Source organism: Penaeus japonicus, unplaced genomic scaffold (assembly GCF_977035675.1).
Source record: "Penaeus japonicus unplaced genomic scaffold, GWHDUDI00000001_assembly GWHDUDI00000027, whole genome shotgun sequence".
NCBI lineage: Eukaryota > Metazoa > Arthropoda > Malacostraca > Decapoda > Penaeidae > Penaeus > Penaeus japonicus.
The window spans coordinates 11568946-11596445 of NW_028234429.1; the positions used below are offsets into that span (position 1 = coordinate 11568946).

Sequence of the window (27500 nt, forward strand, 5' to 3'; positions counted from 1 at the left end):
CACACACACACACACACACACAACAACCACACACCCACACAACCTCCACACCACCATACACAATAAACACACAACCCACACAACACACACAACCACACACACCACAACAACACACAACCACACACACACAAATAGGCATAAACAATAATACAAACACACACAAAATACACACAAAACAACAACACCACACACACAATACACATACAAACCACACAAACACACACAAACACACACACACACACATCACAACACACACACACACACAACACCTCACCACCAACCACACCACACCACACACACACACACACACAACACACACAACACCACACACACAACACAACACACAATACCACATACCACCACACAACACCACACTCATCACACTACTACCCACCCCCTCACACCCACATTGACAACACAACACACACACACACACACACACACACACCAAAACAAAACAACACACAACCACAAACACACACACACCCACACACAAACCAATACAAACAACAAACAAACCCACACACAACACACACACAACACAACACACACACAACACAACACAACACACACACACCCCACACACAACACCAAATTACACACACCCACACACACACCCATCACACACCCCCCCCACCCCAACCACAACAAACACACCAACAACACAACAACACACACACACCCACCCACAACACATACCCACACACATACACACACACACACAACAAAAAAACACCCACACACAACAACACACCCCACACCCACACACAAACCCCCCCACCCCTAACCATGGCAAACCCTACTGAAAGCCCCAACACCCCCCACAAGAGTACGTCAACTTAAAACCATGAGAAATACGTGCCCAGCTTCTAGCCAATGCACATGGAACAGGCTCACGAGCCTATCCGTAAGAATATACATGGAAAGACAAGAGCCTAACCTGCTTCCATAAAAAAACAAGGAAGGTCTACAAGATCTATTTTGCCAGAATGCATACAGTGTAGCTCTGTTGGTCCTTGCCAGTGCATAGAAGGTGCAGAGGCCAATGGCAAACATATATAAGTAAGCCAATTCCAGATACAGGAATATCTTATAAACATTTACTTTATACATAAAACAGATGGAGCAAATGAAATTACCTTTAAAAACTCTGTCTCTGACTGAGTATCAATTGGTAATGCATCTGGCAGATCACTCATATTGGAAAATGGTTGGCCTGCAAAAGTGACACTCGAATGGATGGCGAAATTCTTGATACCCAGCAAGACTGAAAGGAAAGATACAATGATATGAAAAATTTACTAATATAGAAAACCAAGTGAACAATTGATGTATGTAACTGTAAAACATAAAAATTATGCATATACTATAAATACTAAATAGTGAATTTATTTCTACTTCAGCAACAATCTCAAAAGTTATATCATAAATTTTTCAGTGCCTACAAAGTCAGTTATCATTCTGTCACATGCATTTGTTTCATATGCCTACCATATGCATATGGTAAATATGATAATAATAATTAAGAAGAAATGGCAATGTCTAGTTTCTTATTACTAAAACAAAATTAACTTGCTTTACACAATGATCTGGGATAACAAAAAAGTCTAACTTTGTAATAATAAAAAATCATAAACTTAAGTGTCTGGTGATTTTTCATATAACCTGTACTAGAAAATATAAAAGATAAATTAGTAATGGTTGTTTATTCATGCAAATGATGTTGAAATTTGGAGGGATACATAAAAAAGAAATATATCAATATCAATTGCAGAAAATTATAAAAAGCAAATAAAAGAATCCAAGGACACATTGCTGCAATACAAACACATATGAAACAATAAACACATCATAAAATAGGATTTTAAAAAGGGTACTTTGCAGTATTCTCCCAACAGAAATATCATTATTTCTAGAATTCATAAAGACTGATCTAATTATTCACACTTGAACAAAGTCCACAATGTACAGCATATAATAATATGTAATGTTTTACGAAATAAAAATGTTTTGCTTTAAGTTCTTTGAAGTTATCCACATTCCCATTAACATGTGCTTATTATGAGCTTATTAATTACACATATTAATAAGAACAACTAACTGATATTGGTGGACCTATCCTCCCACTGCAAGCATGACAAAAGAAATTAAAAATGTATATGCATATATCCATCAAAATCAAAGCCACTTATAGTTCCCACTTCGATAGAGAGGAATTAAGGCAACAAATTATTAACAACATCCAAAAGCAGAGCTATGGAAACACCACTAAATACAAGACTTACATTTCACGGTACACACGAGGCAATAAACGTTCCCACTCTGTTTTTGAGGCTTAACGGATGACAACTCCAAAGTAGTATTTCCGGATATGTTAACTAGAAATATAAACAATCACTATATAAAACAGCAGTCAATACTCAATAACACTGTGGCAAGTTCCTTCACTGCAAACTATACGTTGCGAGACTAAAGCATAAAAAGGTATAATCCTTGTTATAAAGCTAAAAAGGTGAATTTAATGACGACACGTGGAACTTTGTGATAAAGAAATGATGTAATACCCGGCTTACGTGCTTTCAAGGAATCAATTTCATACCAAGAGCGATTGTTGACTAGAGGGATGTCGCGTATAAAAGTTTGCAGACAACAGTGTTATAAAGATTTAAACACTTATCGATCGAAATATTTTCTTAATTATTAATGTCTCAGTTAGTGTTTATTTTTCATTATTGTTTGCACGCAAACAACAAATCTTATTTGTATCATACTGACTGGATGATTTCATCAGCGGAAATTCTAAGAGCACGTGACTTCAGTACCACATAAAAAGTGCAATTCACTACTTCTGATGTCACACTGAATATTTCCTGGTATGACTACAACACAAAGATCGGCATTTTGGATAACAAGGCATTCGCTTATTGGTGGTCTTATCATATATAGAAGTGTGCACCGAAAGGATTTACCTTTAGCACCTTCAAAAAATGAAGAGTGCATCTGCCATTTCTCATTCTGGCGGTATTTTCCCCACTATTCGACAATTATAAAAAGAACATTTTATAATTGGTCTCAAATTAGAAGCCTTCTTTCCCCCCGCCCTCTAATTTCCATGTACGCTCCTGCCTATTTTCATCTGAGCTACATTGTCGATGCATCTAAACTAAGGCCATTAATGTAAATACAGGCATGGTATTTTCAGATAATTAATAATTGTAAAGACAAAATCCATCATAATGTCCTAAGTTCAATTATATGACTCAACAACCTATATTTCATAACTCGAATACTAAAACTAGGAGTCTGGAAGGTCATAAAATAATATTTTTTCTTCAGTACTTATTACCATAGGATATTTCCTTTCAAAACCTGAATTTCGTAATAAGTTATATGAAATATGACAGCAAACCCAAAGATTTTGATCAGTGACATATACAGACTGTTAGATTTTTTTTTTATTTCTAGACGTTCAGTTGAAAACACTGGGCACTCCTTTGACTTAAAGAGCACTTCCCTGATTCGGACTATACTGAGAAATTTGACAAAAAGAAGAGAAGGGAGAATGACTCAGCATTCCAAGCCTACTTACCCTCTCCTGTACACGTATGAGAAGCTGAGAGAGCTCATTTAGCACATGTCAAGAAAGAAAAAGACAGCTTCACTGATAAACTTAACCAATAACGGAATAGGACAACTAGCAATACGTAGACTATAATGGAAAGTAACGTTAGATTTGAAAGGAAACCTTGACGCACTCGCCCGTAAACTGTAGCACATATAGCTAATTTCTAAATCATGCCCTAGCTTTAAAAAGGCTGTCACATGGAATTTCATTTTATGATCAAGATATTTTCGCTCACGTGCCCACTACCCCTTGTCATTCCGCCACTGTTCAGAAAAAATAATTGCATATATAATAGTTGTAAGATCGTTCAATTTCGCTAACAAATGCTCTTGGTGACTTACCTTTCAGATATTACAAAATACAAAATACAATTTTTACAGAGTTTTTCTAGACGAAAAATGTTATAGAATGACATATAAACCGTTGAAAACACGTTTTTCATGAAACATTACCGTAAATGACGCAGTTATAGAGAAATGCATAGAGTTTTAATGGGAGTTATCATTCAGGATCAAGAATGGGACGACTGGGTCATTGACATTCGAGATATTAGCAAATTTTCAAAATCGCCTAGTGGCAGGTTACCATATAAATCAATTAAAGCTGTGCTTTTTAAAATTGTATTTGGCGATCCAGTGAACCCTATAATCATTCATATGACATTGGGAATTTTGGTCATGCAGTTTCGATACCTAGGAAAACGCTTCGGTTTTCTGAAAAAAAAACACAATTCAAAAAACATGTCTTAAAATACCAATGAATTATGATCTGATATCTGAAATCATAACTAAAACTTCTGTACGAATCAACATCACTGATTGATTCGTCAACAATATTGAATGTGACTGACGGACGCACTCTTAGAGCCGTGACAATGCAGGCTAATCAGTCATGTCTTCACTCTCTTTTCCTTATGCCTTTATTCTCCTTTTTTAAAGGCAAACGCCGGTATTTTCCATCTCGTTTGCCATCTTCCTTCTAACCCCAGTCGTCCCAGAATACGGGGAGACGCGCTATGTTACAGGGAAGAAAACGAGTCAAGGACTAAGATGTCCAACGAGCCAGTAACTGGATTTTAATCACCACGTACAGCTACGTGAACATTCCGAAGTACAACAAAATTAATCAAATTAAAAGACAGCCCTGGGCATTTTCAGCATCAGTTAACAGAGCAGTCAGTAGAGCACTACGCAGTCTTTAGATTAAGAACATGATGTAAACGGAAACAACATCGTCATATTATTGAGGAAGGGCAAAGAGTCAAATGTTCGTAATACTAGTGTTCTGAGTAACAGATAAAAATCACGATAAAAGCTATGATAATGCCGCAAAAGGGTGTTGTATAAATAATCTCAAACACTTTTTGTTGCTTACTGAAATATCCTCTACTGGAGTGGGAATTGGAGGTTAAGATGCCTATATCTAACACCTTGATTTAAGCAACAAAGGTGATATAATGAAATAATAGCTAAAGTCTGGTTTTAGCAGACACGTGCACACGTGCACAAAAACAAACGGTGGCCCCCTCGACCAGCACACACGTAACCATATATCAATGATCGTAATGATGATGCTGATGATCTTAATGATCATGATAATGCTGTTAATGATGATAATGATAATGATGATGATCATAGTCATGATGATAATAATGATGATGATTGAGGATGACGATTGTTGTTGATGCTGAATATAATGATAACAATAACCAATTAAACAGTAAAATTAAAATAGTTGATATGACAGTAAAAACAACTCAAACTCTACTCTACAGAGCCAGGTGAATACCTACGTCAGTCCTTTTCAAGCTACTATACTCACAATCACCCTATCTACATGTCCTAGATTGAAATAATCTTAAATGAGAAGGATAATCGAATTTACTCAATGTTGTAATATGTGACCGAAAATCTTGAACATGAACTTCCTTGTTCTAATATTACTCACATTGTCGAAGTAAACTCCATTTACCAACCACCGGTCTGTATTATTGTGGATACTTTCTTGTGTATCATTATTACGGTGCATCTTTTTCTCACCATATATGACGTCACGCATGGAAGATCAAGACATCTTCAGAGGTATCTTAAGATAACGAAAGTTTTTTTTTTCTCTTTTTTTTTACAAACGGGTCAAGTCGTGTCCCAAGCTTCGTTTTGTCAAAACAGGAGAATTGCAACTCTGTTTAAGCCATTTAATTATTCTGAATGACGAAGTTGAAGTTCAAGTTGACTTGATAGAATTCAATGGCATCAGATTATAGGTTGTTATCCGGGATTGGTTGTTCTTTTTGTATCATGATCTTGCCTGTAGATTTTCTTTACCACTGAATTCGTTTTATTTAAATGACATTTCCTATACAAAAATAAACCATCTTTTCACACATCCTTCCATGATTTCTTTGTACGTACGTAAGCTTATGATTTAGGTTGTTTCGGTTTTAATTTTATCCGGTATTTTTTTTCTTTTTTCTTGAAAGCCTTACACGGTCATGCAATGAGCCATCTTAATGAGTCAGGGTGAACCCAATGAAGAACTTGCGTTAACACCTAAAGCCGTGATTGCAAAACAATTAACCAGTCTTTCAAATATTATCAACGCCCGACTTACCTAAAAGCTTTTTAAACGGCCAAATATGTGTTTTTCTCATGAGTCAGGATAAACCAAAGAAAATAGTCCTTACCTGCACAACAGGTAATTTTTCTTATAATAATCAGCTCCCACCTCGAGATTCATAAGAAACGCCCAAATATGATTTCTCTCTATGAATCAGGATAAATTAAAGGAAAAAGATCTAGCGCTAAAAGTGAAGTCCTCATTCATGACGTCACGAGCCGATTACCCGCAGGGCCGCATGCATTTGAGAAAACGCTCCCAGAATCCTTGATTATTTTTATTGCAAAAATTGTCACTCATAAACGGTAACAGATTAGAGTTCTGTGTTGATTGTTTGTTCTAATCCAAAGCCACTTCATAACTATTGTCAGATATAATGATGACAATCTTCGGTTTATCTTGCTTGCTGTGTAAATGTGTGGGCGAAAGCGGAGGAAGCGAACACCGACTGCAGGCTGTGGGGAGACTATGGACTGGGATATGAGGGTCATTATTTAAAAGTAAATGATTAAATGATTAAGTGGCTAACTCGTCTCATCACGTTTGACTAAGATGCATGAGGAAGTAGAATAAACTGGGTTTTGGTTTTAGAATTCAATATGTCGTTACGAGGTTGAGGTCAGGTCAGGTCAGGCCAGGCATAAATATTTCACAAGTAATATAGCTTTATTACCTACTAACAAGCTGGTCAGTAACCTAAGAGAGATTGAATTTTAGTTGTGTCTCTGAATCTGAACACCATTCAATTTATGTGACATGAAGGTTTAACTTTCCAATTAATATGATTAGACTTTTTGCCCAAAGTTCATGTACCTATAACCATAGGCCATATAGTTCGGGTTGCCTCAGATTTTAATGGGAAACACTCAAGCTCATTTACTGCAAAAGTAGGATTATACAGCTCTAACCAGCTGTACATCTGGGCAAAGTCATAAATCACTAAATTGGCAAAGCATAGATAAAACATCTGGAAGGGAGTCAAACACACAACCCCACCAAATTGCATGTCTTACTTAGTTCAGTATATGAAGAAAAAGTACCAACTGATAATGTTTATTTTGCTATTTTATAGGTATCTTAACTTTTTTCTTAGCATTTCTAATGTTATAGACACTGATGTGGTCATATTTTTAAAACTTAATTATGTTATCATATAGTATTCTAATTCATCATATCCACTTTTATTCTGTGACAGTGTTGGGGCATATATCCCATAAAATTACATATATATATATATATATATATATATATATATATATATATGTATATATACATATTTACAAAAAAGTATCAACTCCCCTTACTTTTTATGAATCCTACTTTCCATATATCATATGAATCCATAAAGTGGCCCAAGAGGTGGGGAGAGCAGAGACCCCCTTGTTTTGTGTGTATATATAAGCTAGGTGAGGATAAGGTTGTTTAGTTAAACATGGGGTTTATCTTATATATTTTTTTTTGTTTCACTCTTGAAAATTACTTGTCAGCCCCACAAACAACTATCAAGGTTATCTGAATCACATCAAAAACCATGTTTCCACCTCCAAATACTTGGGGTAACTTGTAAAATAATACTAACATGGATCACATATCAACATAACTAATTACTATATATGTAATATATTTTGCCTAGGATATAATATAACTAATTGAAAACATTTTTTCTGTACATATATATATGACTATCCATTTTATAAATCTTATCCCTAATATGTAGGTCTTCCTTTTTGCAGAGAAAGAAAGGTTGACTGAAGATAATAATAATGGCTTCAAAATACTTAAAAGGCAATATACAGGAAAGTATTTCAAGGATAAGGAAGGCTTTTATGGCAGGTGTAGATAGTGTTCAGCCTCATGAATTGATTAAGAAACATCTACAAAGGAATAATGAGAGTATAGAAATTAACAACGGCAAATATACGCTTACAAATAATGTTTATGTTGTTGGTTTTGGCAAAGCTGTCATAGGGATGGTACGGCCTGTAGAAGAAGCTCTGAAGAATTCTGATGGAACAAGTCATGTAAAGGAAGGTGTGATAAGTGTCCCAATTGGGATACAGGACACTTTTGCCAAGAAGCTACACTTACTGCCAAGTGAAGACTCTGTCATTGAAATTGTAGAAGGTGCAAAAAATAACATACCAGATGAAGCAGCTTACGCAGCAGCAAGAAAAATTCTTTCTTTAGTACAAAGGTTGAAAAAAGATGATCTTTTACTTGTGTTGATTTCAGGAGGAGGATCAGCACTATTGCCTTACCCAACTCCTCCCCTGACACTCAATGAAAAAAGTGAACTGGTAAAGTCACTTAGTAAAAAAGGGGCAACTATTACAGAACTAAATACTGTCAGGAAAGCTTTGTCACTGACCAAGGGTGGAAAACTTGCAAGTGCAACAGAAGCACAAGTAGTAACACTTATCTTGTCAGACATTATTGGTAGTCCCCTTGATATGATTGCTAGTGGACCAACTGTATGTAATACAGACCCTGTAGATGCTGCAGAAAACATTTTGAAGAAATATGATATTATCATCACAGAAAATTTGAAACATGTTTTAGATAGAAATGCTTTCGATAAGAGAGAAGCAAATCCAAATGTTAGTAACTGCATTATTGGCAGCAATGAAACTGCTTTGTCAGGAGTGCTTTCTTCAATCACAAAAACTGAGAATAAAGATTGTCAGTCAATAATATTATCATCATCCTTAAGCGGAGAAGCAGGCGACATAGGGAGAAAGATGGCAGGGTTTGCTTCAAATATCCTTGAAATCCTCTGTGGAAACAAGGATTTACAGATTTCTGAATCAGACCTGTGTGACCTATGCATAAATGAGGGCAAGGCAAGCCTTATAGATGCCTTGGAAAGCTGTAGAAAAAACAAAACTCCCATATGGCTTATCTTTGGTGGGGAAACTACTGTCCAAGTAAAAGGATCAGGGAGAGGTGGAAGGAATCAAGAAATGGTGCTTGCCTTCAGTATGTCCTTTGAAAAGGTATATGGGAATTCCTCTTCAAAATTACTTTATAGATAATACCAAAAGTGTAAACAATAGTGTAAATATTTATATAGCTGTACCATGTCATGCCATAAATATGTTATATTGCTAGTCCACAAAATTATCCCATGTGAGATTTTATTTGAAAGAATTTAGATTTTGACTTGTGAGAAATAAAATGGGAAATTATCCAGACTATGCAAAATTAAACAAAGATGAATTTTTTGTGTCCATTATATAGCACTAAACATTTTTTCAGAAGCTTCAAGGAACATGTACAGGGGAAGTAGTATTTCTCTCAGGTGGAACAGATGGCATTGATGGGCCAACAGATGCAGCAGGTGCTGTAACATACTGGTCCTCTTTCAACTCAGGAGTAAAGTATGTAATTTTGTATATAATCTTTGGTTCTTCAACTGTTATCTCTTCCATATGGCTAGCATTTTTGACTTGAGAAATTTTATTTTATGAAGATTGCAAATGTGCAGAATTATGTAGAATTGCATAGCAATGAATGTCTTTCTTTCTACAGGTCCCAGTTGAAAGAGGCAAAAGAGCAAGGCCTAAACCCAGATGACTTCCTCAACAACAATGATTCCTATACCTACTTTTCTCAACTGAGTTCTGGACAGTACCTACTGCAACCTGGTCACACTGGAACTAATGTGATGGACTTGCAGATCCTTTTCATCAACCCTTTCAACTAGATCCTTTTGTGATATTCTGTAGTAATAGCATTATTAGCTTGTGAAATGGGCAATTGCTCAGAATAGAACTGTGTGAAGTGATTCCATGGTTTAAATGATTTGTACTCTGACAAAGGCTAACAAACTTATGTATATTCAGCAAGAGAGCTTAAGACTTTTTCCTTATTTAATGATAAATATCCTAGGACATTATCAAGTCTTTTCTTGCCCGAATATAGATGTTGGGAGTTTGTCTTAGTCAGAATGCAAAGCACAAGGCTATGCCATTACTGGGCTGTGGGGTGCATTGCTAACAGACTTTGATGAGTCATTGTTGCCATTCCTTTACTTTCTGCAGAATAATTATGCATATAATAGTGCTGTTTTATGCATTCTCTATGGCCAATACCATAATTTTTTTCTGAAAGTTCACCCAGTCCTATTCTGGACACTTACCACAAAATGTATAGGGCAAGGTATTTTCTGTTAAAAGATGATGGAAACTCTACACATTATTAGCTTTTCTAGTTTTTACTTGTGGTTATCTTTGCTTCTTTTTCACCATTTGTAATAAATGTGAAAGCTCAAAATGGAATTTGGATATTTGAACCAAGTGATATTATCTTCAAATTGAATTGTTAGTAAAGAATAGTAATTTTTTCCTCTTAAGTTATTGCAAGTGAAGTAACTGTGTGAATGACATAATTCTACAGTAACTCATTTCATGTAGATACATAAATGCCAAGCTGGCTGTGCCTTTCTATTGGGTTTGTCATGGGGTAGTGGACTAGATCTGTTCTCACATCAAGGGAGATGAGGATTCAAAGCTCAGCCAAGGAGGTATTTATATAGCTGAAGTAACGGTGTTCATGAGTGTCATGTAACCACGAGGAAGATTTTGACAGATTTTGTGGTGAGAATATAAAGGTGCTATATTCCCTGTGTAATGTATTACTCAAAGTTACATAATTTTATATGTCATCATGTAGGTACTATTTTATGATGAGGATATTTTTCTGTTTTAGTGGGAATGAGTGAAACATATTTTCTTTTTTTCCATTTTTCATAAAAAATAAAAATAGAATTTCTTTGCATTTGACAACATTTGCATTATTGATTGTATTTTAGAAGCATGATAAATGAGGGTAAAGAGGAAAAAGTAAAGAAATATATGTCAGAAGGAAGGAGAGAAGTAGAATATATAAAATCTCATTGTCATTGGAAAACTACAAGAAATCAGATGAATTACCTGGTACTTTTAATTTATCCATTAGACAGTTCATTTCTAGAACCCTATTCATAATATAACATGATAGAACACTCTTGATTTGAAATATTTCCTTTTTTTTGTACTTTCTTATATTGGAAACTCAACTTCAGTGGTAACATATATACCTATTATTTTTTCCTTTGTTATATTGTTTAATCATTAGATAATATTTGTCCAGAAAAATATAACATTCCCTGTCAGGTGCCATATCATGTCATTATTTTCATAGTTCATGAATATATATTTTTATACATAAATGTTGTATGCAGTACAAGAAAAGTACAAGGCATTAATGATATCACAAAAAATATGATATGATATGAGTTACTTGAATATAGAATTGTAATCATATGGTTTATATTTAGAATAAATAAAATGTAACTTTGACATGCAAAATTTCTTTTTTCCTTGTTTTCTAAGTAATGCAAGTAATCTTTCAGCAAGCATTTAGGTCCTCTCACTTAACTAGACCTATTCAATCTTTGCATTCTTTATGTTAGCTTCCTGATAGGTTTGCATTTAATCAATATATATGAAGTTTCTGGCAATCTCTCCTAGTATATGGTATTAGTGTGGTTCTACATTGGCATACTAACAGAGTCAGTCAGTAAAAATCTTTTAGTATATGCCTGTGTTTTCTGTTATGGAGTTCTGTGTCATTAGTATAGGCATTGCATGATGCTCAGTGTAACCATGAGGGTGAAGGCATGTGGGACTAGTCATGTATGGCCGAAGAATTCAAATGTGATTTGAAGGAATAAAAGACAAAACAACTAAAGAATATTAGGTGGTTTAGCATAACTGATTCTTGTTTTAAAACAATTACTATTAATTTGTTTTTTCACCTCTTTATAGAATACCTGCACTTGATGCATCTTATAGTAAGTGATAAATGGATAATTTGCTTTTGATTACTGTTTCAATTGGTATTGTATTTGCACTGCTATAGGCTTCAATATAAACTCATGAGTATTTAACACCTAAAATGCATGAATTCCAATATTCAGTATCTTTTGTAACTGGCACTCAGGTTAGAAAAACATCAGCTAAACATCATGGCCTTTATGCAACATTCCTGAAATAATGAAAAATACAGAGCATTACATAAATTTGTTGAAACATTAATAAAGATAAATAACAAAGAAAATATTATGTCATACTATGCAAAAACCAGTGATTCAGCTGAGAAATTACATGGTTTATTTTATTATACCATTATTCTATATGATTTTTTTTTGTTCCTTTGCAACTCATTCCTTTTTCTTATTAAATCTTTGATTAACAATAAACCATTTGGAACTATTCCATAAATGTGTCTTGCCAACTTCACAGATTATGATCTTTAAAATTCTCAGTGTGAAATAAACCTTCACTCCTTTTCAATAACTTGTAGTAATCCAATTATATTTAAAGACAATATCACCAAAAAAATGTTCATACTGCATATACAGTTCCTTTTACACATTGTCTATTCTATAAAGTAAGTAGTACCTAGTCAGATATCATAAATGTTATTTTTAATAATTTTTCAGTGGCAATCCACTTATATTTAAAGACAATATCACCCAAAGAAACATGCTCATGCTGAACATACAATTCCTTTTACATATTATCTATTCTACAAAGTAAATAGTACCTAATCAAATAGCATTAACTTTCCTGATTTTGTTATGTTTAAGGCTTGATTCCTTTAGCATGCACACAGACCTTTCTTAACATCCAAAGTTTCTCTACTTTGGGTTACAGAATTTTGTCACTATTAAAAAATACTTGAAATTTAAAAAACAACTTGAAAATTAATGACAAATGCTCATTGTATGGATTCTCAGATGAGTATTAATTTGGTCTGTTCTTCTTCAGCATTTAATTATATATGGCAATAGTCAAAGAAGTAAAAATGGACTGATTTGTCATTACACTAATAACATTTTTTTTTTTACCTATCATCAATACCTTTTTTTGCTTTTAGCCTTGATAAAATTAAATTTCCTTCATGAGCATAAGCACCTTACAACCCCCTTAAAAAAAAATTCATGTCCACCTTATCCTATGGGACCTACTAGAAATATTTGAAATCCAAGCTTACTAACATAGTGCTAATAAATTCACAACAAACAGCAGTTACAACAGAGTAATCTTTGTAATAACCCTGTCTATCAGGGTGTACAGCCATAAGTCACACATGGTGTGAATGTAATGTATTTATTTCCTATAGAAATAAGTTCAAACATAAATGGAGGTTAGTATCAAAATATTCTATGTTGTAAATTTTCTAGTTTTTTTCCTTCATTGTTTTGTGCAAATAATAAATCAACTCTGAAAATGCACAATAGCAAAATCTCAAAATTACTTACACCAAAAGCAAATATACCAAGTGATAATTGTGGCAGTAATGAAGTGGTAGTTAGGTTAATTGGTGGTGAAATTGCATTAATAGTAGTCTCAGCAGCAGTAGTAATAGTAGCAGTATTGGCAGTAGTAATAGTAGTAGTGGTGGTAATAGTAATAGGAGCAGTAGTAGTTGTTATGGTAGTGGTAGTAGTAGTACTAAAGTAGTAGTTGTAGTAGTAGTACTAAAGTAGTAGTTGTAGTAGTAGTACTAAAGTAGTAGTTGTAGTAATAGTAGTAGAAGCAGTAATTGGTGTAGTGGTGGTAATGGTGGTGGTGGTGGTAGTAGTAGTAATAGTAGTCATAGTAGTAGTAGTAGTAGTAGTGGTATCAGCAGCAGTAGCAGCAGTTACAATTGTAGTAGCAGAAGCTGCAGTTGGAGGATTTATAGCAGAATTCATGACATCATTATGAACAAGTGATGGCAATAAGAAACTAATACAAATAAGAAAACCAGAGATGCCAATAATATAAATTAAAATCCATGTTAAATTACTGAGAAAGCAATTCAATATCAAAGACTACATTCTCTTATCTTAAGTACTTGTAATAAGAAAACATCTACCGTATACAGCCATTGCAATCACCATTTCAAACTTTCTGGTTATGTATAATTAGAGAAAAAAGAAGGCTAGACAGATATATTTCGAGAATTTATTGGTGGTGATGGAAATATTTTTCATGTTGTCATAGTATTTAATGTCTGTAGATTACTGAATGCCTTATTAGCTTCATGAACATTTTACATTTTGAAAAGTAAACCAAAATATTTGTTTCACTAGTATAAATAGTTATGGTACGACTGTATGCATGTGTGTACGGCTGTGTTACAAAGCATTTCTCAGATATTTCTCAGATCATTACAACCCAACAGCTGAAGGTGGCAGCAAATTCAGCAACAGAGGGGAAGACCCATTGACTCTTAACCCAATCCTGACGGGCCCGGCGAGAAGTGGCAACCCCCTACGCCGGGCCTATGCAATATTGCTCCAGGGACGTCACACTAGAGTGTCGCCTCGTCATCAGGCACTTTGCCATGTCACACGGGTGTGACACGCTGTCATCATTGGGTTAAGATCTCAGTCTCAGGCCTCTCCTTTTTGAATATGAGTGCTATGAACCAGCCATAGCAACTAAATCTTTACCCAAAAAGAAACCCTGATTGACATACCCATTAAAAGCATCTTTATGATATACTTACACAAATATGTAAAGAATAAAATGATTTACAAATTATAAAAAAAAAAAAAAATAAAATAAATAAATAAATAAATAAATCGTAATGAGGCTGTCTCAGTCACTACATTATTCCTTACTTGTCAACTGGAAACGCTCCTTAAACAAATGCAATTATTTGCTGCCCAAGACTTGCCACCGATGTAATGTAATACACTGAAACTTCATGAATCTGTTTTCTATTCTTGCATATGGGTCATGTCCTTTTATTGTTGACATGGCTATACAACATTATGATAAAACTACAAAAAAATCTAGTCAACATGATTTTCAAATAAATGACTTTGATTATTAGGTAATTATAAATACCAATGACTCCTATAAAGATATGAAAAATCAAATAAAATGAGTAAAGTTATTATAAATATGTGGATGAAACTATTTTTGTGCAGATAACTTATCAATACCACTCTTAGTAATCAGAAAGAGCTTTGATATTAGAGGAAAAATACTATTCTCATATAGTGATAGTGGAATCTATCCTGCACAATATAGATAAAAATCATAATTACCTACAGGCTCATAGTGTGCAAAGTTAAACCTTCTAGAAATTACTATACCACATCCATATATGCCATGCTTATTTCAGACTACATACATACATCCATCCCCCTCTTTTACAAACACACATACAGAGTTGGGAAGTACTGCTGGTATTTTTGGACTTCAAAATTGTCCTACACATGTAAACTCATATGCCAAAAAATTACTGATCACTGCAAATGCTAGGAAAACAGCTCCACGACTATTGGCAGAACCTTTACCAGTTCTGGTTCCAAAAATTATTGGCAAAGCTATCAGTATTGCAAAAAAAGTATAGGTGATACTATCTCGCAGTAATTTATCTTTTAGATAAGTTATGGTACAGGCAACACAGGTAGATTTGAGCCCTCTTTTTTTATAAATTGCAGTACTGAAAACTTTTTAGTATATTTAGATATATACATATACAGAATATATAGGTACATACATATTCAGCATATATAGATTCATACATACATGCATAAACATACAGCATGGAAAGATACATACACATGATGCATATATAGATACATATATATGATGCATATATGGAAACATACATATATAGCAAATACAGACACATACATATACAGCATATAAAGTTTCATTCATATATACACAGAACGGATACATAGATAATTATATATACATTCATTCATTCTCACTCACTCACTCACTCACTCACTCACTCATTCACTCATTCACTCATTCACTCATTCACTCATTCACTCACTCACTCACTCACTCACTCAATCACTCAATCACTCAATCACTCAATCACTCAATCACTCAATCACTCAATCACTCAATCACTCAATCACTCAATCACTCAATCACTCAATCACTCAATCACTCAATCACTCACTCAAACACACACACACACACATACATACACACATACATACACACATACATACACACATACATACACACACACACACACACACACACACACACACACACACACACACACACACACACACACACACACACACACACACACACACACACACACACACACACACACACACATATATATATATAATAAATTTATAATATATATATATATATATATATATATATATATATATATATATTATATATATATATATATATATATATATATATATATATATATAATAATATATACATACATATTTACATATATAATATGTATATGTATATGTATATGTATATATGTATATATATATATATATATATATATATATATATTATACATATATTATATATATAATATATATATATATATATATATATATATATATATATAACAAGAAGAAACATATTTAAAACTATCTACATAAACAGTAGTAATGTTAACTAATATTTTGCATAACTTCCTCCTAAAATATATACTTTTCACACATGCTGCGCTTTGCTAAATGGTAATATCAGCCAAAATAAGCTCATAAATAATTTCTAATACTTCATATAAGCCAAATACCATGTCTACTTTCATATTCATCAATTTCCTCATGCATATGACCTTTCTATAGGATATGATTTCACAAAATTATTTCTATCAGCCTCTAAACACAAAAATGTTGATGTAAAATGGATGAAAAAAAAAAAAAATGAAAGCCTTAAATGAAATACCTCCAGTGCTATATAATCAATATGAGAATCTCTTCAAAATAAAAGGTACTCTTAAAACTCATTAATTAAATTTCACAATATACAGTATTTAGTAAACTACAATACTTTTGGACTAGAATGCTAGCATAAATTGCACAATTCACCAATATTCCATACTTATGAACATAGTGGGAATCTATTTACAATAATCTCTAAAATTTTCCTTCACAGAATCTCTTGATAGATATGTAATAATAGACTGTTAATTTCTCTATGCTTCTTGCATTATATAAAATCTCTCCTCCATTATAATCAATGCAAAATCAAATTATTATATACTCTTATATAATGGGTAATTAAGTCAATTTAGTATTTCAAGTTAAGGTATTTAGCTATGCTGATTATATAGAGTGATCTAAATACTATTCAAGTAAATACATTTAGATTATGTACATTTTGTGACCTATCTTCTAGGAATCAGGACCAATATAAATTATTTTCCATAATGTATACAAAGCACTTCCAAGATATTAGAAAGCAAACATTGAAATACTATAGCCAGTCTTGATGAGACACACAATTTTACAATAATATACCATCTGTATATCATTATAAGTTTACTAATACATTTATGAAACTTACTGATACTTTTAGCACTGACTAGTTAAGGAAAAAAATACAATCTATTGCATAACATATAAGCAGATCTAAAGAGATGTGTGAGTAAATTAGAAAACTGATCTGCAATAAAAGCCCTAGGTTGAAATGCGTGTAGCCAAATATCTATCAAGTTGTGGTTCAGGAAATTTGGTTGGTAGCGTTGGAGATCGCAGTCTGACCGTTGCAGCATATCGTACACCTGCAATGTCTACCTCGTAGTTCCCAGACATTACATATTCTGGTGTCACAAAATCCATTTCTCCCTTTTCATCAAAGTTGCGAACAAACCCAAGGCAGACCTGGAAATAAAATGTAGACTTTCATTAGGGTTCTAAAAATAAAATACTATGGTTATAACTTTAGGATTACTCCTTTAATATGACATTGTCCTTACCACTGTTATATATAACATACCTAAATATAAAAAATATAATCTGTGTTCATTTAAAAAAATAAGTAATAATTTTTAAACTCATAAATTACTTCCAAAATAGTTTTCAGGAGTTTTTAAAACTCCCCCAGTTACCTGTCACCAATCAAGTATGGATCCAAATCCCTATGCCATATACAAAAGTTCTGATAGGTTGTCCAAACATAATGAATACCACTTAGGGATAATGAAGTAAATAATCCTGTTAAACATTAATAATTGCAAGTACTCTCTTTATACAGACTCCTCAAATTAACAGCTGTTTGTTCATACACTATGAACTTTGTTATTAACTTTATTGTTGCATATAATGTGTGCAGCAACCTTTGCTCACATGTGTGCAATGTCAAATAACAAAATAGGAAAGAGAGAAAATGTGAAGACCATAACATCAAAATGCAGAAAGATGAATAATAATAATAATAATAATAATAATAACAATAATAATAATAATAATAATAATAATAATAAGAGAAAATAGAATAAAGACTCATACATTAGAAGTAATGTTCATGATGATCTAATATAACTCACCAAGTTCTGAAGAGTGTAGCCATAGCCTGTTGTGGTGGTGACGCCCACAAAACGATCATCCCTGTATATTGGTTCACCTCCCCAAGCCCAAGGGTCCACTTCTATGTCATGATCCTCAAGCTGTAGCTGGACATACAAGCGTTTAACACCTTCTTTCTTCTGCTGTACCAGGGCTTCTCTTCCAATGAAATCAATGTCCTTCTGCAATTATATATATCTCTCATGATATTTATATTCCCTTCTCGGTATGTATGTGTGTGTGTCTGGCCCTTGTTTGTTTGGTGTGGTGTGGTGTGTGTACGTGTAAATATGCCTGTACATGTGGGTGTGCGTGTGAGTATGCGTGTGTGTATATGTGTGATCAGAATATTTCCTCCATGACAGAGGACGTACTATCACATGATGAATAATAAAATGCAATAACCAGCTCAAATTGCCCATTACATATTAACAAATAATAGCAAGTCTAATATCCTGCCAATATAACCAAAATACAAAAAATAATGGGGAAAAAAACATAATTAGGCTAGGAATCTCTTGCTGATATTGCTGATATCATTTAAGCCATAAGAATGAGTTAACATCCTCAATACAATGATATATGCCTATTCACACATCATAACAGAAACAACTATAAACAGAGGGACAAAGATAAGTAAAAATGATTATGATCATCAATAACTATATAAACAAACCAAGAGACTTACATTCAATTTGACCCGGAAGCCTCTGCCACATTCAATTGGTGTGGTGGTTGAATCCAAGTCTTGTCCCCAAAATGCATAGAATTTTTCTATTCTTAGCGATCGCATGGCATAGTAACCAGCATGTCGCATGCCATATTTTTTTCCTATTGACACCAAGTTGTTGTAAACATGAAGACCATACTGAAAAAAACAGGCAAATATAGATTAATATGCCAAAAAGTGCATATATTCAGAAAAAGGGGATTACCATAAAAAACAAACATAATTCTTAATAAATACCACCAACTTAAATGATCTGTGGCATCAAGACCTGAATATTTTAATTACCTCATTAGGAATGTACAAAACCCAGCCAAGCTCCCCTGTATGAGTGAGATTCATGGCACGAATGCTGTTAGCGAGCCCAACATCTATCTCTTTGAATGAGAAGAATGGGAAAGCTTTGGTAGACAGCTCTATGTCTGTCAACTCTGACAGTACACAGCGAGCCAATGGTCCTGTAAAGTGATATAGTGAATACATATTAGTACACGACAAGCAATAATACTCTCAAGAACAACAATATCATTCAGTACATGCTGTAAAAGATTTTCTATTATCTTAAAGAGTAAAATAAGTGAAAGCCCCTACAGAAAATGTTTGATATTACTCTAAAGTCAAAGTTGAAATCAAAGATTGGGCATATCAAGATAAGGTACATGAAGCCCTTCACTAAAAAGAAATTACTTTGAATTTGATACCTATTGAAATATATTAGCTAGATAAATAATTCAAATATTTATTTTGTTTCTTCTTTCTAATCTTTAATCATTTTTACATAAATTATCTACTCATAAAATAATTATGCAAACAGCAGTACACTACTTACCCATCAAACAAATTGCAGTATACATTGATGTAACATCACTCATTACAACAGAACCATCTCCTGGTAAGTTGCGTTTTAACCATGTGTTACATCTTGTCTGCTGGATACTTGGTGCAATCATCATATAGCTGTTAAAGTACAAAATGTATCATCTTAAGTGTCATACCTAAACTCAGTGAGAAGTTCCAGCAACACAAATAGTCATTCTTAATCTATGTTCACCATCATCACACAAGCCCTTCCTTACTTACTGATTGGGAGCAATGCGTGCAAGGGAACAATCATTTTCATAACCTCCATGTGAGTTCTGCATTCCAGTGTGTATGATGCCTCCAACTGGTATATCTACATCATTACTACATAGGTACTGAAGTGCTTGGACAACTTCATTCCCTTTTGACTGAAACAAATAGTATACATTACTTTCTACGTTTTTCCAAGATCTGGTATGTGATATATATTTTAAATATCTAGTGAATATTTGTCAGATATTATATGAATATGATGGAAGAGTCTGAGGAAAAATAATTGTCTTTCTTTCTCCCTATGTATCAAAACTATCATTTCATGTATATAAGGTGATATCTAATATACTTTAAATCTCATACCTAAGTTATATCATAGCATGTTTTCAAGTTAACAGACAGTAAGCAGAGTGAGCAGAATGAATGTATTAAGTTATAGTTCCTTAATCACCCTCTTTCCTATTTAATTACTTCATTATGAAATATGATACATGCCATAGGCTAAAACATACCCAAATATCAAACTTTGCAAATGAAGAATAATCCAATATTGCAACACGTTCCCTGCATGCTGCATACTCTTGCCCGGCAAAATCAAACCAATGTGGTTTGGTCCAGGTATCAGAATAAGCCATATGGAATGGAGCAGAATGTTCATCGTCTTCAGTATCTGGGTTTATATAAAGTAGAAAATATCTAATTCAATAATACTTTTTAAAAAAGATGTGTATATCATATCAAAACCCTCTATCCTATGCTAGGAATAATAATCCTTTGCTTCTCTACAAGTGGGTATGGTTGAGGAAATTGAATACGACTAAATAAATATAAAGAGAGAATCCTCTTAATTCACTCATCAATAATGATAATAGTATGAAAACTGAAAAAGCATTAACCTTCTGAGTCCAAGCTCTTTGCAGGGTCAAAGTAACTTGGTCGCTCATATCCCATGACCTGACCAAACACAGCTCCAGCAGCCTTCAACTTGGGGAAGATAGGGGACATTCTTATGCATCTTCCGCTCTCACAATCCCCGAATGGGAATGCAATGCCATAGTGCAAACCTGAAAGATAACGAAATAAGAATCAGCTTTCTAGATCAGATCACAGCCATTGAGATAAAGCTGAGAAAGAGACAAGTCTTCCTCTCATACATACTTCCCTCCTTTCTTCCTCAGTCCTTTCCCCTCCCATTCATCTTAATCTCTATCTATCTTTAAATTACTAATCTTATCTAACTTTTAAAGGAACATAAACAACTGCGATATCTTGTTTCTTACAAATAAAAACAATAATAAACAGCAAATCTAATTTCTTTTGGTTTTCTGACCCACACAGGAAAATTCTTTACACTACCTAATAGTTACCCCAATATCAGTACTATTCAGAAAATCATTTTCATTAACCCAATCCCAATGGGCCCGGCAAGAAGTGGCAACCCCACACACTGGGCCTATGCAATATTGCATCGGGAACGTCACACTGGTGTGTCGCCCTGTCATCAGGCATTTAGCCGTGTCACACAGGTGTGACACTCCATTATCATTGGGTTAATAAAAACAATGAAACCACTAACTGTGGTGTCAAAACACACCTGGGACTTCTCTAACACGGTCTAGTAGGAATCTTCTATTATTGTGTGCCGGGAGAAAGCGAAGGATGTCTAAGTCATAAGCATCCATGGGTGAAATACCACTGACAATCCAATCAGCTAATAGATAACCTATTCCACCAGCTGCATTGCTTCCACCACTCCTTAGTGCCGTGGCAACGAAGTAATTTGACAACTGCAAAAGTGTAGTAGATTTGGTTACAGTTAATAAAAATATAAGCTTAAAGTCAATATTTTTCAGCATGATATCAGCAGTAACAGAAAAATCAATAAGTGATACAGATATAAAAACACACACACACACACACACACACACACACACACACACACACACACACACACACACACACACACACACACACACACACACACACACACACACACACACACACACACACACAACACACAACACACACACACAACACACACACACACACACACACACACACACACACACACACACACACACACACACACACACACACACACACACACACACACACACACACACACACACACACACACACACACACACACACACACACACACACACAAAGCCTCATTTATTATCACAATGTTTAACACAATATGTAATCAAATAAGGAACTAACTTCAGGTGACATCCCTATGATCCATCTATGGTCTGGTGAAAATCCATAGGTTGTATTGTATAGGCGACCCAGTACGGCATTCTTCATAACAGGAATACGGTGAAGCATCTCTTTCAAGAGAATGTGAAAATGGTCCCAGTCCTCTAATTGGTCTCTTTCTTCCACATCACCTGTTGGTTTCATAGAATTTTTAAAAAATTGATGTGCTTAGATAAATATCCTCTTACAGTACAAATCTCATTAAAAAAAATCTCAATCCATTTGAGGAAAACAATCAGTGTAAAAAATTACATACAATAAATATATCAAGTTTAATTTTTTTTTTTTCTTACTTGGAAGTATTCCATGCTCAAAGGCTGGCTTAGCCCACTTTTCAAATCCCCCTCCCAAAAGTCCACCATTGTATTCTCGGAGATAAATGTTCCCATCTGGATCACGGATTGCTATTAAAGAAATTACAATAAGTAGTTAAAATTTTAAAAAATAAGGTGGCGATTGGGGATGCGGAAAGGATCACCACCCCTTGATGATCTCAAAATAGCAAAAAGGTTAACAATCTAAAATATACATAAAGATTTATGAATGTGGGAAGACATATTTCAGAAAAAATATATAATACAATAAAAACATTAATGTTCATGAATAAGGATTTTGCATTTCACGTGAATGATGAATACCTTACTTACCTGGCATTTGGGGATCAATGTCTTCGATTGGATATGTATATAAGAAATAGTGCTCTGCTGGGTGTACAGGAACCTTTACATGTGGCTCTGTTAGTTGACCAACATTTCTCGCCCAAAGGCCACTAGTATTAACAACAAAATCACACTCTATAATTCCCTTAGTTGTTTCAACTGCAACTGCACGCTGATTGTGAACGATGATGCGGGTTACTTGACATTTCTCCACAACATGTGTACCTGTTGAAAACATAGTTGCTTAACAACTTACTTCTTTGTTGTATTGTGTAACAATAGCATCCAGAATAGTACTGGTTATCCCTTTAATGCCTTTTTATTTTTTTTTATAAATACCAAGTCAAAAGATGGACAAACAGAGACCAAGTGTTGATTTACAACCTCCTCAAACAATCATAAATACTTATGCAAAAACATGTTAAGACTATGAATGTCTTATCTTTATCACTAAACTTATCACAAGCTAAAACATAGAAATGGAGAAAGTTCTATAGTTCTAGAATTCTGAGGACTAAGCTTTCTAGACAAAAGATTTCAAAATGAAGATCATAAATATTTCCAGACTTTAAAAAATAAAAATAAAACTTCTCAAGATCCTTCTTCACCTTTTTCAATAGCTAATTTCAGAAGAGTGTAGCAGAGCTTATATGGGTCACATGCTCCATCCTTTGGCACCCACATACCACCCAGAACATCTGATGTGTTAAGGATATCACATTTTTTGGCAACTTCCTCTGGTGTTAACATATGACATTCAGTTCCTCTTGCCCTGTTGGAAAAAATGTATTGTTAGCAGTTTTTACATACAGTCTTTTTATGAATGTTACACAAGACATTCCTGGTTTATTCACACACATTTACTCATAGTCATGAAAATAATAACAATAATAATGATAATTATAAAAACAGCAATAGCAATCATAATAATAAATATAGCTGTCCTTTCCATTGGTTCTAAGTCGTCTATAGACAGGAATAAGGTGTCTTTGGTTCTCTCTTGTGACACTCTACTAGATGTAGGGTTGTCACTGCTTGGCTCCACCCTATTCCTGGGATCAGTATATGTTCACAGTTAGCTTGCTATTTTTCATATCTGTTCTACACCATTGCATCCTATTTAGCAATCAACCATTACAAGAATTTAATCAATCTAATTCATAAGATTTCTATGTATTTCAAATGCTATCATAATAACAAATATGTATGGAAATATGTGAAACAGGTCATCCACACAAAGCAACTCCAGCAATCTTACTTATTTAGCTGGTGGTAAGGGCTTGAAAATCTTACCAAAATTAAATCTGTACAAACTATGGGTAAATTCTGATATGAGCCCATTTTTTTTATATTTCTATATTAACCCCTTCACTACGGGCAGTAGAAAATGCCCCTCACGCCGTATCCGAGCTGCCGGCGCGCGCCAAATTTTAAACGTGGCTACTGAATATGACAAGTTTTAAGCCAAAACCTCTACAAGTTTAAAGCCAAAACCTCAACATAATCATCATGTGTTATATATCAAAATATGCATAGTTAACCTCTTCCCCCATATGCATGTGACAAGTTATTTACATGGGTTGGGAGGAAGATAGAAAGAGTGACCTTGGTGGGAGGCCTCACTCAGATGACAAAAGAAAACGATTGAGATAGTATGGTAAACTAATCATAATGTGTTTAATATTTTTACATAATGTTCCATAAATAAATAATAAAATGATTGCTAGCAGGGCCCATCAATGCCTCCCCTGGTATAAGCGAATCCCACTCTTATGTAATAAATTAATAATAATGAAAGTCAATTAATATATCGTATCATATCCGACCTCTATTCTGAAAGATCTCGTACAGTATCCGGAAGAAAGAAAACTCAATTCCACCAGAACTCAGCCATGACGCAGTATGCGCGTCCTCGGGTTTGACGCGAGCGCTGCGAGGACGCAGTATATGCGTCCTTGTGTTGAAGGAGTTAAGTATCATGTGATATTTCAAATAAATTGGTTCATTCATTTATGCAGATCTTGGCACAGGCATTAGCAGTAACACTTCTAAAACAAGCAAAACCGTGCTTCTCATTTATCATTTCTTGTTCATAGTACATCCTTATGACAGACCTAAAAGCTTTAGTATGCTAAAAGCAAAAGGCTAAGTGGTCAAATATCATTACCTATACCCCCAAATTATTGCTTTTGCATGTAATTGCATGATTTTTCTTTGTGTGGAGAGGTTTACCACATGAAAAAGATGTCTAAGAACTGCCTTACACTGCAATTGCCCTCATTTTCCGGAAGTGTGTCATCCTATCCCTAGTCCGTGCAAGATGCAGGGAGCCACACTGCTTCCAGCCAGTGTCGTGTCCAGCCTCCGACAACTGCTGAACCAGTTTCTTTGAGGTACGGAGAATGTTCATCTCTGTTTTGATTAACTTTACTCCACCAAGGAAACCTGAGCCTCTCCATGATGATGCAGCTCCAATCCTGGTAAGAAAGATAAGAGTCAGTAACAAAATATACTGCATTTTCTGTTTTACAACTGAAAAAACAACAACTGTGTTATGAAAATAATTTTCAACCTATTAATAATTTCTAAAGAATTTAGCCTAAAACATTATAAATCATTATCAACAGAATATCTCCTAATTAGAGTATGAGAATATAATTGCTGTGTGTTTGCCTGATTTATGCTGTAAAATGAAAGGTCATGCAGTATGCTCAGTAAATGTGTAAAAGATTTACTCATTTGTTTGTCAATTATTTATGAAGATTCATACAATTACCATTTCATCAACATCTTAAAAGAAGTTCCCTTAATACTGTTCATCTCTCAAAAAATGATTACCCAAGAACTTTTTACAGTAATAATAATAATAACAGCAATAACATTAATAACAATGATGATAATAATAATGCAAAACATTATTCTACTATAGATGAATTCATAAGCTTTCTCCGATAAAATATACTGACCAACCAAATAATAATGAATGAAAGCATTACTGAAATTAAAAAAGCTAAATAAAAAAGTATCACAGAACAATAACATCAATAATGCTTTCTACAGCTGACAACACTGTATTACAAAAGTATAAATGATAATGGTAGAAATTATTTTCAATACACTTATAAAAACTTGCCAATTTTAGTAAGTTGCTTGCCAATGGGCTAAGTAATTTTAGATTTGATGCAAGAGAAAAATGAAAAATAAAGGTCTGATTCCTTACTATATCAATTAACACAACAATCTGTAATCCAAAATATTGCAAATGGGAAAAAACACCATACCTTGCTTGATCAACCATAACTGTATCAGCACCCCATCCTAGCTCTGCCAAGTGGTAGAGCAACGAAGTGCCCACCATCCCTCCACCACAAATCACAACCTTGGCTTTCTTTGGTGGAGATTCATCTAATGGTAGTGTGGATGATATATGCATTCCTGGAGAGACAAATGCACAATACAAAAACATTAGAAGGTGTATTTCATAATGACAAACCACACATACAAACATGTATTATAAACATGAAAACATCGAAAAATAAACCATGTTCAAAAAAACTTTTTAATTAGCCAGGACATTACCTTTCTCTTGGTCATGTTGATGATACTGATGGGGTGGATACCAAGTGCCTTTCAGAATATCTCCTGGCGCTGAGGTGTGGCACTGTTGACTTAGGTGAGAAGACACGGCAATAATGTTTTTGCTTTTTACTCTTATAATTCTTGGCAACATCTTTCCTTGGGTTTTTGAAGTTCAATAAACTGTTTGAAAACAATAAAGAAAATCACTTATCAATAACATTTAGCACAAGAAAACATCTCAGTATCACTTAACACTCTCAAGAATCTCATTTGAACCTTATTTCTGGCACTCTTATAAACACTACACAGGGATTTGTAATGAAGAGTATGCCATGTCAAAAGGGCATGAGATGAAATGTATTAGTATCTGAGAAAGCTGAATCCCATGTAGGCAAACAGACTAAATGTAAATATTTACATATAACATAGATTCAATCTACAGATTAAATTCCAAACTCTTAAATGGCGCATATATTGACACAGACATTTTAGATGGTAAAATTAATAATTTGGGAGAACTGGTATTCTTTACGACTGGTAATGTGGTAATTGTCATCATAAAAGTTCATATTACCTAAAACTCATTATACAAATACGGTCTGTTATTATCATGAGATTTTC

General features: G+C 34.0%; 3 protein-coding genes across 14 annotated transcripts in view; 1 reads left to right on the top strand and 2 right to left on the bottom strand.

Moving 5' to 3' along the window:
* LOC122246668 (palmitoyl-protein thioesterase ABHD10, mitochondrial) overlaps positions 1-6429 on the bottom strand; it is a 25987-nt gene extending 19558 nt beyond the window's left edge. For 2 of the 7 annotated variants that reach the window (XM_086552595.1, XM_086552592.1), the window contains exons 1-2: positions 5573-5660; positions 1140-1267 (exon numbers count right to left, since the gene is read on the bottom strand). In XM_086552595.1, the coding sequence (XP_086408721.1) occupies positions 1140-1199 (60 nt within the window). In that variant the 5' untranslated portion in view covers positions 1200-1267; positions 5573-5660. Of the gene's footprint in view, positions 1-1139; positions 1268-2285; positions 2540-2573; positions 2777-5572; positions 5661-6308 lie in introns of those variants that run through there. The other 5 variants (XM_086552591.1, XM_086552590.1, XM_043005376.2 and 2 more) reach the window with 5 other exon arrangements.
* Positions 5580-14569, top strand: LOC122246667 (glycerate kinase). Of its 5 annotated transcripts, none has more exons than XM_043005374.2 (4): positions 5580-5706; positions 7975-9234; positions 9497-9618; positions 9770-14569. In XM_043005374.2, exons 2-4 carry the CDS (start codon positions 8005-8007, stop codon positions 9942-9944), a joined length of 1527 nt encoding a protein of 508 aa, XP_042861308.2. In that variant the 5' UTR covers positions 5580-5706; positions 7975-8004; the 3' UTR covers positions 9945-14569. The 5 variants fall into 5 exon arrangements, with proteins under 5 accessions (XP_042861308.2, XP_086408715.1, XP_042861306.2 ...); XM_086552589.1 differs by lacking the exon at positions 5580-5706 and adding an exon at positions 6289-6319; XM_043005372.2 differs by lacking the exon at positions 5580-5706 and adding an exon at positions 6393-6546.
* Positions 14570-17021: 2452 nt separating this feature from the next.
* The window catches only part of LOC122246669 (pyruvate dehydrogenase phosphatase regulatory subunit, mitochondrial), an 11493-nt gene continuing 1014 nt past the window's right edge, over positions 17022-27500 (bottom strand). For both annotated transcript variants that reach the window (XM_043005377.2, XM_043005378.2), the window contains exons 2-17: positions 26880-27059; positions 26582-26735; positions 25565-25777; positions 23909-24072; positions 23289-23525; positions 22935-23045; positions 22603-22772; positions 21974-22166; positions 21276-21443; positions 20892-21049; positions 20386-20534; positions 20135-20262; positions 19594-19763; positions 19267-19446; positions 18560-18760; positions 17022-17894 (exon numbers count right to left, since the gene is read on the bottom strand). In XM_043005377.2, coding sequence (XP_042861311.2) covers positions 17691-17894; positions 18560-18760; positions 19267-19446; positions 19594-19763; positions 20135-20262; positions 20386-20534; positions 20892-21049; positions 21276-21443; positions 21974-22166; positions 22603-22772; positions 22935-23045; positions 23289-23525; positions 23909-24072; positions 25565-25777; positions 26582-26735; positions 26880-27030 — 2751 coding nt within the window. In that variant the 5' untranslated portion in view covers positions 27031-27059 and the 3' untranslated portion in view covers positions 17022-17690. The remainder of the gene's footprint in view (positions 17895-18559; positions 18761-19266; positions 19447-19593; positions 19764-20134; positions 20263-20385; positions 20535-20891; positions 21050-21275; positions 21444-21973; positions 22167-22602; positions 22773-22934; positions 23046-23288; positions 23526-23908; positions 24073-25564; positions 25778-26581; positions 26736-26879; positions 27060-27500) is intronic.